The sequence below is a fragment of the Populus euphratica genome, unplaced genomic scaffold (genome assembly GCF_000495115.2).
Source record: "Populus euphratica unplaced genomic scaffold, PopEup_1.0 scaffold54.1, whole genome shotgun sequence".
Taxonomy (NCBI): domain Eukaryota; kingdom Viridiplantae; phylum Streptophyta; class Magnoliopsida; order Malpighiales; family Salicaceae; genus Populus; species Populus euphratica.
In genome coordinates, this window is record NW_011499910.1 from 591331 (window position 1) to 607369 (window position 16039).

The following is a 16039-nucleotide window of genomic DNA, read 5'->3' on the forward strand; positions in this document are numbered from 1 at the left end:
ATTTTTCAAGAAATTGATTACATCAAATATCTCAAAAAAACATGTTTAAAATGATTACCATTTAAATAATAAAATAAATTCTCTATCCTTAAAATATTTTGTCAACATTAATCCATAGAATACGCATTAATATTTATTCATCTACAATTACAGAAAAGAACAATAATGACAATGAGAAGGTCACCACTTCCACTATTATTGTTGCCATCAAAATCATCTTTACATCTCCACTAGCACCCACCAAGACGTTTTCTCCAAAAGTACATATAAAGAAGTAAAAATGATATCACAAGATAACATCTCAATGTATCCAAAAGCTACATGTTTCTTTTTATTTATTTATTTATTTATTTTAGCAAAAACAATAATTGCATGAGTGTATTTGTGCACATCAAGAGAAGGGGTGTGCTATTTGATATTGATATTACAGTTTAAAAATCTAGAATTCATTGGAGGCATACTTGTTTTTACTTTTTCAAAATATTTAAAGAAAATATTTTAAAAAAATTAATGTGTTAAAAATTAAATCGCTTTGATATCATTAGCTCCACCCTGGATAACTAATAAAATTAAATATGATAGCGCTAAGTTATATTGATATCACTAGTTTCACCCAGTATAACCATTTAAGTTAAATATCTTAGCAATTAATTATATTGATATGTCATGTTTAGCTCCGGACAGTTAGTCAAACTAAATATTATAGTAATCAATTATATTAATATTATTAGCTTCACCTGAGATAATTAGTTAATTAAATATCTCGATAGTCAATTACATTGATATCACTAATTCCACTCAAAACAACTAATCAAATTAATTTTTCTTTGGTATTAGCATTTTTATTAATAAACACAAATGTTTAAGAATTTACAATTCAAAAAACTTAGAGAAATCTTCTAAATAGAAAAGTGCAGGGTATCTACTTAGAGTCAATGCACAAGTTGTTGCTCCTTGCTATTGTCATGTTTTGGCAACCTTCCTTATACCATTAAAGATATAATTCAATATATCATAAATTTTTTTCAAATTCTTATTCAATTAATATTCTCAAATCTTTTGTTGGAATATACATAATATTATCGATATGATAGAGATCAAACCTGCAGCTGCTGATTAATAGTTCAAGTTAATTAAGTTATTTATAGCGGTTAAGGTTTGTTGCAATAGATTTAAGTGAGTTACAATATATCAAAATCAAGTCTGTATATATATTTTCACCATTTTATAAAGTTAATACATAGAAAATATATCAAGAGAAAAGGAGAATTTCTTTTCAAGCATAACACATATTTCTTATCACAAAACTTCACATTTCTCTTCTTTGCAGAAATCAAACATACATATATATTTATTAGGTTTATATTCATTATCAAAGGTTCAATAGTCAAAACTATCAATTCAATAGCAATAAAAAAGCATATATAACAACTTTGCCTCTCCCATCCCCTAACATAAAGATTTTTTTAAAAAAAAAAAACACTTGGAACACAAGTCCACCTTTTTTTTTTCTTTAGGTTGGCCAAAACTTTAAGGGTTAATCCCTTGAGTTTCCATTCTAGTTTTTTATAGTTTTTCTTATTACAATCATTTAAATACATCATATATTCACAATTCAACTCAATTCTCATGAAAGTTTAAAATAACAATTTATTTTTCTTCTACATTTCAGCCAAAATCATTCATTTAAGAACCAAAGGTTCCTTTTTAAATTCCATAGAACTTCCTTCGTATGAAATCATATAACATGTTATATAACACAATCAAACATATTTCACACATCAATTTTAATTAAGCAATTAAAACTCTCTTATTTCAACACTTGGTCAAACTACCATTAATGGGAGACATGAGTTTTCTTTAATTTTTGTGTTAACTTCTTATTATCCACTAATTTTACACTTCATTTGATGCAATTTATTTTGAATATCACAACAATTAAATAAAAAAATCAATTCCTATTTTTCTTAGTCTTGGTTAATTCTAACTTCAAGGGAAAATGGTTTCCTTTCAAAAAAAAATTCATTAATTAATTTTAACCATTAGTTATTTATAATTAAGAACACAAAAATAAACCAAAATCATCATTCTAGTCAACCAATCATTATAACCCTAAGTTTACATAATACAATCAATAACACTCATGCTTAAAATTATAATAAAACTTCAATCAATCATGGTAAAGGAGCTCTTTGCCTCTTAGCAACACTAATTCAAGGTACATTTTACAAAAAAAAAACTCGATTCCTCTTTACTCTTTACTTTTTTCTTCTTCTTTTTTTTATTTAACCTATTTCATTATCAAGTTAGACTTTCAATAGTTTACAAACACAATATAAATTTTATATGAAGGTTTACATATTAGGAATTGATGATGATATTAAATTATAAGGAAAAGGCCTTGAAATATAGAGAATAGAAAGATGATTTGAAACTAAAGATGAATATTAGAGATGAAGAACAACCCACCTTTCAATCTTTCCTTTCCTTCATATTCTTTATTTTCTTTTTTTGTTATCTCAAACCAATTTAAAGAGTTTAGCAATGCTTGTTATATATAAGGAGCACTGTTCATGAAGCTATAATAGAAAGTTCTTTAAAAAATATAAATATTATAGAGAAAAACAATATTAACTCGTATTATATCTAATTACTCTATTTAGAGAGCAAGGTATGGATGTTATCAATGGTTGAATTCAAAATTAATTTGGAGCACCCTTAAGCCATTATTTGTGAATTGTTCATAAAGCTGCATGAGAAATCCTTTAGAAAACATGAATGTTATGGGAAAAAAAACCACATTATTATAGCTAAAGACTTTCTTTAGCAAGCAAGGTGTGGATACTCTCAACGGCGGAACTCAAATTATTTTGGAATCCTCTAAGTAATTGTTTATGAAATTAAAGTTATGAAACTTGATTTGAGGTTATTTTAAGGTAAAATATAGACTATGAGTTGAAAAGTAAGGTTAATCTAGGTCGATAAAAATATTTATTTAAAAAATAAATGGGTCACATATTTATATTCTATTAATATTTACAACAATATCATTATGTCTAGTTTATATGTTTTTCATTTAACCAGATACCTCATCTTAGCCTTCTTTTAAAATATTATATATATAAGTTTTTTTTCATAAAATTTCCTTTTAAATTATCCAGTACTACCTTTTCTTCTTCTTTTTTTATTTAATCTATTTTATTATCAAGTGAGACTTTCAATAGTTTACAAACACCATATAAATTTTATATGAGGGATTACATATTAGGAATTGATGATGATATTAAATTATAAGGAAAAGGCCTTGAAATATAGAGAATAGAAAGATGATTTGAAACTAAAGATGAATATTAGAGATGAAGAACAACCCACCTTTCAATCTTTCCTTTCCTTCATATTCTTTATTTTCTTTTTTTGTTATCTCAAACCAATTTAAAGAGTTTAGCAATGCTTGTTATATATAAGGAGCACTGTTCATGAAGCTATAATAGAAAGTTCTTTAAAAAATATAAATATTATAGAGAAAAACAATATTAACTCGTATTATATCTAATTACTCTATTTAGAGAGCAAGGTATGGATGTTATCAATGGTTGAATTCAAAATTAATTTGGAGCACCCTTAAGCCATTATTTGTGAATTGTTCATAAAGCTGCATGAGAAATCCTTTAGAAAACATGAATGTTATGGGAAAAAAAACCACATTATTATAGCTAAAGACTTTCTTTAGCAAGCAAGGTGTGGATATTCTTAACGGCGGAACTCAAAATTATTTTGGAATCCTCTAAGTAATTATTTATGAAATTAAAGTTATAAAACTTGATTTGAAGTTATTTTAAGGTAAAATATAGACTGAGTTGAAAAGTAAGATTAATATGGATCGATAAAAATATTTATTTAAAAAATAAATTCCATTCAATTCTATATTCACATAACAACTTTTTTATTATTGTTTTTTTAATATATATCCTTAAAATTGATATTCGTCAAAGTATAGAGCTTGATCATTTTGATCTTAATATATATTGATATAGTTGTGTATATTTCATTTCATTTGTCATCATTATATTGCCAATTACAATGTTTTTAACAATAACTTCAATTTTTCCTTTCTTCTTCGATCCTCTTAAAAATACAAAGAACAAGAAAGATGTAGCTTATAAAAACTTTGAACTTTTTCTCTCATTCCTTTAATGAGTTCCTTCTTCCTTGTCTTAAAACTTTAACTAATTCTCCCCATTTTATATTCATCACCAGTTGCAATCAATTTCTCTTAGCTTTTCTTGGCCCTTGATTTTCTCTTCTTCGCACATTAATAAGCTATAAATCTAATTTCCTCTCTCAAACTTTATAATTCTTGGATTTTGCCTAGATAATAATGTAGAACTCCTTAATCTTTACAACTTGATTAGTTCAAGTTGATTGTGAATCCTTTTGCCATCATCATCTTGTCCTTAATTTTTCACTTCACCCTTAATAATGATTCCATAAAATCTTTTTTAAGTTTAACTTTCCTAATGTGTATTAGAATTTTGGAAAAGAAACTTTAATCTCTCTATTCATCATCTTTCATTATTTCAATTAAAGTCTATATAGAGATATAGAGAAGAGATCTCTTAAAGATTTGTTTTAACTAATCCAATGTACATGGCAAAAGTACAAGAGATTGAACCTTAAATCAAGGGATTTGATATATCCAATTGGTGTTCCTATTTTAATATAACACTTATGTTAACACTTCCCTATAATTTGGTGTATACATGTATCTTCAATACCTAACTTGTCAAAGAATTCATGAAAAATCCTACTAGAAATTATTTTTGTAGTACATTTGTTAGCCAATCTTTTAATTTAACAAACAAGAAACAAATAATTTTTTTAAAAAATTTTGTTTAATGAAATATTTGTCTACTTCTACATATTTTATTCTATCATACTAAATATAATTTCATGAGATATCAATTACAATCTTATTGTCACAAAACAAGTTTATCTTTTTATCGAGCTCATAACTTATTTTCATTAATAACCTTTTTAAATTATAGCAGTTATATCCTCCTATAAAAACAACTTACACACAGTTTATTTTTAAATTATTTAGATTAAAAAAATTAGATTTCAAGATTAATTTATCCAACTAAGTAATAGCAAATAGTTTCTTGTTATATCAACATCTTCTTTTACCTTCAATTTTTTTTTTATTCAAGCAAATGCATAGCACTGTAAACTATTACTTTCTAGTAAAAATTTCAAATTTCATTAGGTAAGGCGTCTCATTCAGAACACTTTATGTAGCTATCATCATATTCTGAACTTATGACTTTTCTATATAGATAACAATCAGAGAGGAAGGAAAAACACTGCGTCTCAATCCCAATGACAAGATTTTCCCCCCTATGAAATTTACCGGACACTCGCTGCCTTCTCCCATCAGTCTAGGTCAGCCCATTTCTCTCTATCGCTCCACAAATCTCCGTCCAAAAGACTCAAATTCTCCCTACTCCATATAAACGACACCCTTCTATTGATAAAACGTCACCGTCCACCATTCCTGGCCATCCCCCAAAGACAATCATGCAATTATGCCTATACTCTCTATCCCCTCCATCTCCTCCTTCCTTCTCTCCATCTCTCAAGAATCACAACCATTGACTTTTTGGCGTCAAAATCTTGATTCGTAGTGGAAAAGAGTACCTTTTTTTTTTCGAGAAAAGAAGAAAAGATGGAGCAAGCAGTTCTTGATGATATAATCGAGAGGTTATTAGAGGTTAGAGGGAAACCTGGGAAGCAAGTTCAGTTATCAGAGTCAGAGATCCGGCAACTTTGTGTGGTGTCTAGAGAGATTTTCTTGCGCCAGCCTAATTTGTTGGAGCTTGAAGCACCCATCAAGATTTGTGGTATTTCTTTTCTTCCTGGATTTGCTTTTCTTTGTGTTTTCTAACATTTTAAGAATGTCCCATGTTTTTATTTTTATTTTAACAACCCATGTAAATTTTTATGGTCTTTTATGCTTTACTCTTTGTTTATTATTTTAGGCTTGGAGGGTTTTTTTTTCCCATTACTTGTTTTTGTTCCCATTACTTTTTTTTTTAAGGATTGGTGTTTAGTTGCTTACCATGTTTTTTCTTAAGTAAAGATTGTGTCTTTGATGACCCTATTAAGATTTGGAGCGTCTTTTATGAACATCATTTTGTTGGTTTTGTGTGTCTTGTAGGATTCTTTTGTGTCGTAGTTGTGATTTTATTGCTTATTATAAAGTGTTTGTAGGGACTTACGGTTTTGTTTAGATGAAAGGTTTAAATTTTACATGGATTATGGTAACCCCATTTGGTGTTTACTAGTTTGTGGTTCTTGGATTTGATGGATTGCTTCATTGAGGTGCTTTTTTGTGATTTGTGGTTGTCTTTTGGTGGAGCCTTGGAGAGTTGTTTTGGGTTTGTGTTACCTGAAATTGAAAGTTGTGACTTGCCTGTGATTTAGCAGTGGTTTATTGCTTCATAACAGTATCCAAGTCTATATTTTGGTGCAGCTATCTTTTTATGATGTCAACGTCTTCTGGTTTTTTGGCTTGATTGGGCTTGCTTGCTTGTTGATTGCGTTTTATATTTAAATGATCCTTGTCTGTAGTTGGACAAACCCATAGAGTTTCATTGTATTTTATGCTATCTTCGCTTGGCATGCTGCTCTTATTTGATTAATTTTTATCGTTTTTTAATGTTTCGGGCACAATTTCATTGCCATGTTGGTTACTTATCTTCTTGTGCATGTATTGGTTCTGGAGAATTCATTTGTCTTGTTTGATTTTGATTGATAGATGAATCTTACTGATTTTATGTGTTTTGTATGTTTGTATGTGCTTATTCGCAAACTGTGTCAAGATTGTGAACTGAAGTTTGCATTTCATGAACTTATCACGGGTGTCAAATTGACTATTGATACATTTTATTACTTTTTTCATCTGAAAGCATTTCATTTATTTATGGAAATTTGTCTTCTCGTTTTTTCTATGTGCATTACAAAGGGATTAAATTGAACCAAGGCACGTGATGGGTTTGCATTTTTTTTATGTTTGTCCATTTATGCCCTCTGTATTGAATGTTCAACATTGAATTTTGACTTGCCAGGGAAATAGTGCAACTGCTTGCATTGAAGTTTAATTGTTTTCAATGAATTCATGATTGATTGAATTTAAATTGCAACCCCTGAACTTGGCATGCATATCCAGAACTTCCCAAGAGATCATGTATTTGCAGTTTGGCTATCTTTATGCATCAGGATTAGGAGTTCTCAAATGTCTTGAGAGTAATTCACTTGAATCAAGAACTAAAACAAAATACATGTTATAGTTCATTAAGGTTATGTGGCATTGTACCAAAGAAAAATAAAGTTACTTGAAGAATCTGATCTCACAAATTCTGGCCTGCTGTGTGATTCCTTTTTCATGAAATATGCATAATCTTGTCACAATTACCAAATATTGAGGCCTGCTAATTATTGACCCTCGTAACTAAGTTATGCGTAACATTTTCTGTATATCAGCAAAATCTCATTTTTCCATGAAGAAATGTTTAAGAAAACTGTGTTTTAGACATTGCAATGTCTGGTTGGTTGGGTGCACTAAGCGCTCTCTTCTTTGATAATTGGCAACAATTGCGTGTTTGTGTTCTCCTGTTGTGAAGTGTCCGAGGATCCTTCATGTGGGTTTTTGTTACATTCCCAAAAAATGTTTGCTGATCCAATGAATTTTATTTGAGTTGCAGATTATTGCTTTTCTTTGTTATTTCTATTGATGCTGATCTATTTTCTTGTATTGAATCTCTCTCCTGTTCTGTTGAGGGTTCACATATCCTTTTACATGTTTTTGCTCATGCACGCTGGGAAAAGATTGCTATGGAGTTGTTTTTTGTGCCTTTCCTTTTTGTTTCTTCCATGCACTTGGCTTGGTTATGTGCGTGTTAGTATTCCTATTGACACTGCATGGCAGAACTTGCACAGGATTTTGATTGCAGGCTAGTCATGCCCTAATAAAACACCTGCATGATCACTACTATGGCCATTTAATGCTAATCATCATTTCCTGATCTATCCTTTTGGTATTTTTAAATGTCTTTGAGGTTTATGGTTTATTAGATGTCTAAGAAACATTATTGTCTGCTTTTCATTGTCAAGTTATTATCAAAGTAAATGGTTTAATTCTTCCAAAATATGAATTGTATATTTTTTTATTAATATTTTTTATATTTGACCTCAAAATTGCAAGTACAAATTGCACAAGGAGATTGGAAACTGCTTGTGTTCTGATCTTAGTGTACTTGTGTCTTTTTTATTTTATTCGAGATTCTCTAAGCAGTTAGTAGAATTTTCAAAATAATTATTTTGATAGCACAGTATTTTGTTTTCCTTAGTTGCATGTTCTAATCTGAACAAAGTTTAAATGATGCTTTGTATTGATCCCTTGAATCATGTATTTCTCTCAAATACTCGGGTTTCAAACTTATTAAACTAACCATTAAACTTGCTCTCTTGATGAGTGTGTTGGATATTCAGCAACATTTGCTCAGGAAATTTGTCCTTAATTCTCTTAGATGCAATCTTTCCTCATAAATCCTAGTTTCTTTGCAAAGTCTCTTTTGAAAGTCAATTCTCATGTAGTGAGAAGCTCTAGGTGTTTTCCATTTGCAGCAATCCACTTGAATATTTTCTTGAAAATGATGTATATTTATTTTCTAGAAAACCTCATTTATTTATGTTTGGCCATGGCTACAAAAATGATGTAGCCTTTCATCTCTCCAAAAGTGAACTAACGAACTTAGTTATTAGAATGGTAATCTTGTCCTCAATACTCTTGTATCAAACATATCCTCAAGGCCATTACTTCGATGGTTTACGTGCTTGTGCATGATCAAATGTCCATATATTCTTTGCTGGATGATGCATTGGTGATGGATTTTTACATGCAGTACTCTCATGTTGTTTTGAAGTCATTGATTTAAAAAGTATGATGGTGTGTGTTGACGGACTTGATGTGGTCTGCTGATTAGTTGAGAACAATCAATGTAGTTAATATTATAAAATAGGAAAGAATTGGCATCTTTATGTATCACTAGATTTTTTTTTTCTCCCCTTTCTTACTAAGGAATTTTCTACTGTTGTTGGAATATGCTTGTAACATGCAGGTGATATCCATGGTCAATATTCTGATCTTCTAAGGCTATTTGAATATGGTGGTTTCCCTCCAGAAGCAAACTACCTATTTTTGGGGGACTATGTGGATCGAGGCAAGCAAAGCCTGGAGACAATATGTCTTCTCCTTGCTTATAAGATAAAATATCCAGAAAACTTTTTCCTCTTGAGGGGAAACCATGAATGTGCTTCAATAAACCGCATATATGGTTTTTATGATGAGTGTAAGAGAAGGTTTAATGTTAGGATATGGAAGGCATTTATTGATTGTTTTAATTGCCTACCTCTGGCTGCACTAATTGATGAGAAGATTCTCTGCATGCATGGTGGATTGTCTCCGGAGCTAAATAATTTGGAACAGATTCGAAACTTACAGCGCCCAACTGATGTACCTGACTCAGGTTTACTCTGTGATCTTCTCTGGTCAGATCCTAGTAAAGATGTTCAGGGTTGGGGGATGAATGACAGGGGAGTTTCATACACATTTGGTCCTGACAAGGTGGCAGAGTTTCTTCAGAAGCAGGATTTGGATCTCATTTGCCGTGCCCACCAGGTTATGAATTAACAATCTGGAGCCGCACTTTTATCCTTTATTGAATTGCTCAGTTTTCTTTTGGGAACTGTACGTATGTTTGGAGTGGTTTTTGAGCCAATTGGCCCTTGAATTTTTTTGTTTACCTCAAGAAAATGGCCTTTGACATTTTCCCTATAAATTTATAACTTACTGTGATATTGTCTTTGGTTGTCCATTCTATTCAGTGTTTTCAGTTATAACAGAGTTTATTCTTTTTTCATCATTTTTAAGACTTTATGATTCATTCTTTCCTGAATGTATGTTGCAGGTTGTGGAGGATGGATACGAGTTCTTTGCCAACCGACAACTCGTAACTATATTTTCAGCGCCTAATTACTGCGGGGAGTTTGATAATGCTGGTGCTATGATGAGTGTGGATGAGACTTTAATGTGCTCTTTCCAAATATTAAAGCCTGCTGATAAGAAATCAAATTTTAATCCTGGAAACTCTTCAACCAGAGTAGGTGTTTTTGGGAGCACCATTACAGCCAAGCCTGGAAACTCTCCTCCAGGAGTCAAGGTAAATGCATGATTTATAGAGACCTGAAACGCTGTTTTTCTAGTGGATTTTTTAGATAGATAACTAGAGTACTCGATGTTAATTGTATGATAATGTGCCCTTTTGTAGTTCATGTATTTACTTAAATATTTTGGTCAAGACAGTCAAGTGGAGTAGTTAATGTTTGTCCTTGTCTGTGTTCTGGCAGAGCTTTTCATCTTTCATGGTCATCTTTTGAAAGTGATTTTAGCGTATACCTTTACAGTTTTTATCGGGCACAGCTTTCAGGAGGGGAAAGTTTCAACCATTTTCCCATGTATCCAAAGACTGAAAAGAAACTGAAGAAATTGTGCATGCTTCGCAATTTGAACTCCTGTTTTTCTTCTCTTAACTTTTCCTTTCTCCATTACTTTGATACTTCGGCACTCTTTTGTGGTTGTCCTGATACTTGTAAATGTACTTTTCTCTTCCCCCTTCAATTGGAATAAATCTGTAGTTAGTGACGTAGTGTGAATGCTTTCTTCTACATTGGCTGACTAGAGATAAATGTGCCACCATGTTGAATTGACAGATGTAATGGTGGAGCGACTGTAGAGTTGGATGAAACATGGTGCATGAGTTGGCTTGTTTGTGGTCGACAAGCAAATGGGTTTTAGGGTAGTTTCAGGGAAACTCGTTTAGTCATGGATAGAGAATCTTCTGCATGTGTTGAAAGCTCGATAACATTAAATAACGTGTTCATTGCCTTCTATGTATTTTATCTTCGTTGCATGTGACTTATGCTTTTGTGTGTTTCGGTGTTTTTATTTTACATATAATTGCTAACTGTCATATTTGTTTTGTTTATGGCATTGCAGTCCTTCCTTGGCACAAACGTATGACTATTGGATTTCCACGTAGAGATCAAGCTTAGTTGGATCAAGAACACTCCGAGATTCAAGGTCCATTTAATTTCCTTACTGTATGCTGAAAATGTATAAATTGGAGGGGGTGAGGGTGGGGAGTTAGAATCTGATGCAAAGATTTTGCTTTCCTTATGTAAAGTTGGGTTTGAAGATAGAAGGCTGAGGTCTCCTCTTCTTGATTGTACACTAATAGCTGCTAGAATTGCTGCTATGGATTGTTTCCATGTTGCTCTTATAACACCTCACGTCTGGGAGCTTTTTTGTCAAAACTGTTCCTCACGTCTGGGAGCTTTTTTGTCAAAACCGGAGTTGGGGGTTGATCAGGGCAAGTTCAAAGTCATGGGTCAGCTCAATTATTATCATTTTTAATTCTATAAAAAATTAAAAATGACATCACTCTGAGAAGAAAAGAAAGGGAAAAGGTCAACGTGTTTTGGCCGTTTGACCGTGATACCACAAACAGTGTCTAAACAATGAACTCGTGGATCTCAATACCATCATTGAGTTTGAAGGAGCTGTGCAATACACGGAGATGGACTTTTTCTTTAAAGAGATGCTTCCCGTTCTATGTATCCTGTTCTTGTGTGTTCATCTTCTTAGGCTATGAGTTCTATAAAAGATCATATGTTTTCGTATTATAAAGTGTGTTAAAAATAACCGAGTGGGAAAATTGAAAAAATTGATTGAAATACACGAAAGAACCTCGGTTCAGTTTAAAGGGTCGGAAACTGATTCAGCTAAACCTAAACTGAATCAGAAAATCACAAAATAAATTAAGGTATAAGAGGAAAATATATACAGAAACTGAAATTGAGAAAAACCAAGCCCCTCTCTCTGACAGCCCAACCAGCCACCCTCCCTCTCCCTCCATGTACCAACAGCCACTTTCCCTGTTAATATTGTTCAATAAGCAGAACAAATCGGTGAGTCAGATGGGCGGGGAACTATGTTCAAATGATAAAACAAGTTGAAGAGAGTGAGGATTTGTGGCCTCAAAGACCAAAAAAAGGATCTTCTATTTCCTGCTTTCTTTTCATGTAGTGATCTGATCTGAAGTTCAAATTTGAGAGTTGTTTAGCACGGTCCCTTTGCCAAGTTAGAGACCTGATTTGAACAATAAGCGTCCACAGGGAGAGATGTATTTACTGTTCAATGTAGCATATATAGTTTATATTAGAACAGAAGAACTTATGAACATTTTATCAAGAACTTGCTCTCAAATGCTTTAATGTCCAAGTTCTTATATTTTTGGTCATTCTATCTGCACATGTGCTTGCAATCTCTCATTCTAATGTATTGCAATTCCTTTTTTTGCAGCTTAAAGTAGTGTGAGAAAGGAGATCCATCAGGCGAGTTCATTGAACCTGCTCTTCGTATAATTGAAGGAACTTGATGTAGTTGGGTTTACATGATAATAGATGATTTGTGGATTTATCATAATTAAATGAGAATATGTTTAATATAGATTATATAAATGATTAAATAAATATATTTATAAAATTGTTATTCTGATTATTGGATTTTTAGATTTTAAAAATTTCACTTTAAAACTTTAATTTTGTCAGTTTTTGTGATTTTTCTTGTTATTTTATACTCTCTTTTTTTTGTAATCTTATATATTTATTTTTGTTTTCTACTTGAGATAAAATTTCTGTTCTATTTAAGAATTTGTAAACTTCATAAGAAAACAAACTATATTATTATTATTCTACAAAAAATAAAACTTGTAAACTTAGAATTTACATCCACAACCTCTTTTACAAATTCCCGTATTTTTTTTTTTTTTATTGTCTTTAGCTTCCAACTAGAAAGAGTGTTTCTATGGTTACTTCTACTTTTGAAACAAACCATAGAAAAAAAAATGTTTGATAAAGTATAAAACATTTGTCGACCCAATATATTTTTTGTTTAAAATGTAGGTTAATCAAAAGCATCTCCAAGCTACTTCTTTTTTTATATTTCATCTATGTAGAGTAATGCATTGTTCACGTGGATGGTAAAAAAAGTTCAATTTTTTATATTTTAAATTGTTTTTTATTTGAAAAAATTAGTGTTTAATATTATTTAATGAATTCAATTTTTTATATTTTAAATTGTGTTTTATTTGAAAAAATTAGTGTTTAACATTATTTAATGGCACTATATAAATTAAAAGAAGATCACATGATGGCATAGCATTTGTAGAATTTGATCATAATCCAAATTTTAATCCTAATAATATTTTACTTGATATTGTTGCGCACTTAAAAAACCTTGAAAGTTGTAGTCCTTGTTAAATAAATTTCATACGTAATGGAATTATAGATACTTTAATGAAACTATAAAAAATATTTTATCTAAAGCATTATTTATTTCATGATATAATAACAATGGTTAAATATACAAGATTTAAATTAAAAAATATCAATATTAATATATATCTTTTTGATTATTTTATAATCTCAATTAAAAAAACATTCTTAACTAGTTAAATTATTTTTTATTTAACTTTAATTTAAACTATTATTTTAATCAAACATATAAACATATTAAACTAACCTTAATTAAAAATAATTTTTACAAAATAATTTTTTTAAATCACAGCTACTATCATATCACATTATCAAATACACTGCATTAGAATTGCAATTCCTACAAGACTGCATATTGTAAACTCAAAACCAAAAAAGGACCAGATCATTTGCTCCCCGAAAACCCACATTATATTATCTTGAACCTCACTATCATAGTAGTTATAGCACATGTTGGCCATTTCTAACACTTTTTATACAACTTACGAGGTTATTTGGAAATGCGAATGGGGAATTACGAGGAAGGAATTGCATTGGATCATTGCGTAAAAACATTGAACAGAAGTGTTGGTTTGCCAGCCTCACCTCATTCCGAAGGCTCTCAAGTCTTAATCAATATGGCACTGTTTATTTTTTTCAATGTTTGTTGTCTTTGGTTATTCAGTAGATAGGGTTAGGGTTATTGAATACGAGATGCATGTGCAGGGAATTGAATTGGGACGTGTGAAGGCTGCTATCTTTTTCACTTGCGCCCAAATTCCACTAGCTGGAGCCATAGGTTCAAAGAAATGGTGGCTCGCCATGGGATTGAAGTGTCTAATCTGCAAGGCATGCTCGCGTGTTGATGTGACCTGGCTATAAAAGTGGTTCAAGCTCTTCCAAGTCTCCAGTTTTGACTAGAATTTTCGTTACAAATTCTGAAGGCCTGCTAGCTTTTCTCTGTGGTGACAGCAGACCAGGAGCGGGAAGCCATGGTATTAAAATTAAGAACTAGTCCCATGGAATCAACGGTTTTTTAGATTTTCCACAAGAGAAGGGAGTATGATAAGAAGCATATATCTAGTGATGGTAATTTTTTGTTAGTATTAAAAAAAATTATTGAGTTGACTCAACGATTCCAGACTCTTTTCTGAGTGAGACTTTGGCTAGGTCGACAACCATGACCAGGGCTGACCTATTATAGCAAGTTGTAGGTGTCATGGCACCCTAAACTTCATTTTTTTTTTGTTTAATTATACCCTTTAGTTTAAAATTTATTTTAGACAGAAAATGCAGGTTGTGCATTCCCAAGAAAGTAGATATCAACCAATTGGCATCTTGATACTAAAAGCCTATTTGTTTATAAATTTTAAAAATAATTTGAAAAATAACAGTTATTACAATACCAAAACAAGGTATATATACGTGGTTGCGCCTCTTTCCATGGCTAACATACTGTCAAACAAGTCTAGAAACTTGTAGCATGGCAGAAAAAACCCCATGCCATCTGTATTTGCAAATCTTCAGGGGTAAGATCGATCGTGCTCATCTTTCCTTGCTCCAAGGAAATTTGGAAAGCCACTCTTCAGAAGTGTGTGATATCCAGAAGCGTTGATGACTGGGATATATATTGAGTTTGGCTGGCCTAAAAGAAATTTGCAGGAGAACTGTCTCCACTCCATTCTTCTTAGGCTTTGCTTGGAATGCAAACTATATATATATATATATACGGCTTGTGGAAAGAAAGAAACTTCAGAATTCATGAAACGAAGAAGCTTCCTCAGAAGATGTTGTTAAGAGGATAATTGTTGAGAGAAAAAAATGCAACTAAATATTGCAAGATGACTGCACTGCTGCAAACAAGCAATACGTATTTTTGTTGTTTGTTGCTCTTGAGAGAAGGATTTCTGGCTGTCCAGCTGTGTATAATTTCTAGTTCTCTAGTAAGCTAAACAGTGATGTAAGGAAGATTCGAAAAGGGAGTCTTGTTTGCCATTTCTTCTGGGCCACGAAATTCCACAGATCTGCTTTCCCTGTGAATTGGAAACGATTTCTTTCTTTTTAATATACAATCGTGCTGGTTTCACGTGTATTATTTATTATTTAGTTATTCTTTTGAAAGAAAAAAAAATAAAGAAAATAAAGATAAGAAAATATATTTTTTGGAAATATTAATTAACCGAGCGCAATCCACACAAATATTCAGGAGAAGATCTTTGAATCCTTATGCAGTCCATTCAATGAATTGGGACATCTAGCAAATAAATATAAATTTATTATAAATCATGATCCGAGTCTATGATTTTAATTATAAAGTCTATTATTGATATTTAACAAAGCCTTCTTCCATGACCTCTTCGTGATCCGATCCATTGAACTTGTCTAAATTGTGTTAGCTTCATTATCCGACTCTTGATTTATATATTTTCTTTATTTTTGCTTACGTTTTGAATATTTTTGAATTTTATATTTATTTTTATTTTAGTGCTTAGATCTTAGCTAAATAGGACAAAATATCTAAACAAACTCTTAAATTTAAGATTTTAGTTATTTTTTAATAATATTTAGACTGAAATACGACGAAACAAAGCCTAATATAAAAAAAAAT

General features: G+C 31.1%; 1 protein-coding gene and 1 long non-coding RNA gene across 3 annotated transcripts; both read left to right on the top strand.

Annotated features, from left to right (window-relative positions):
- The first annotated feature begins 5354 nt into the window (after nt 1-5354).
- Nucleotides 5355-11383, top strand: LOC105133859 (serine/threonine-protein phosphatase PP1 isozyme 2-like). 2 transcript variants are annotated; one of them, XM_011037990.1, is made up of 5 exons: nt 5355-5897; nt 9177-9736; nt 10026-10277; nt 10828-10866; nt 11114-11324. In XM_011037990.1, exons 1-4 carry the CDS (start codon nt 5723-5725, stop codon nt 10831-10833), a joined length of 993 nt encoding a protein of 330 aa, XP_011036292.1. In that variant the 5' UTR covers nt 5355-5722; the 3' UTR covers nt 10834-10866; nt 11114-11324. The 2 variants fall into 2 exon arrangements, with proteins under 2 accessions (XP_011036292.1, XP_011036291.1); XM_011037989.1 differs by lacking the exon at nt 10828-10866 and having other exon boundaries at nt 11114-11383.
- Nucleotides 11384-11464: 81 nt separating this feature from the next.
- Nucleotides 11465-11797, top strand: LOC105133858 (uncharacterized). The gene is made up of 2 exons (XR_843884.1): nt 11465-11519; nt 11559-11797. It is a non-coding gene; the product is annotated as an uncharacterized LOC105133858 (long non-coding RNA).
- The last annotated feature ends 4242 nt before the right edge of the window (nt 11798-16039 follow it).

Coding starts and splice junctions, on each gene's coding strand:
- LOC105133859 (XM_011037989.1), top strand. CDS start 5,723: ATGGAGCAAGCAGTTCTTGATGATATAATCGAGAGGTTATTAGAGGTT. Junction 5,898..9,176: donor AGCACCCATCAAGATTTGTG/GTATTTCTTTTC, acceptor TGTAACATGCAG/GTGATATCCATGGTCAATAT. Junction 9,737..10,025: donor TCATTTGCCGTGCCCACCAG/GTTATGAATTAA, acceptor TGTATGTTGCAG/GTTGTGGAGGATGGATACGA.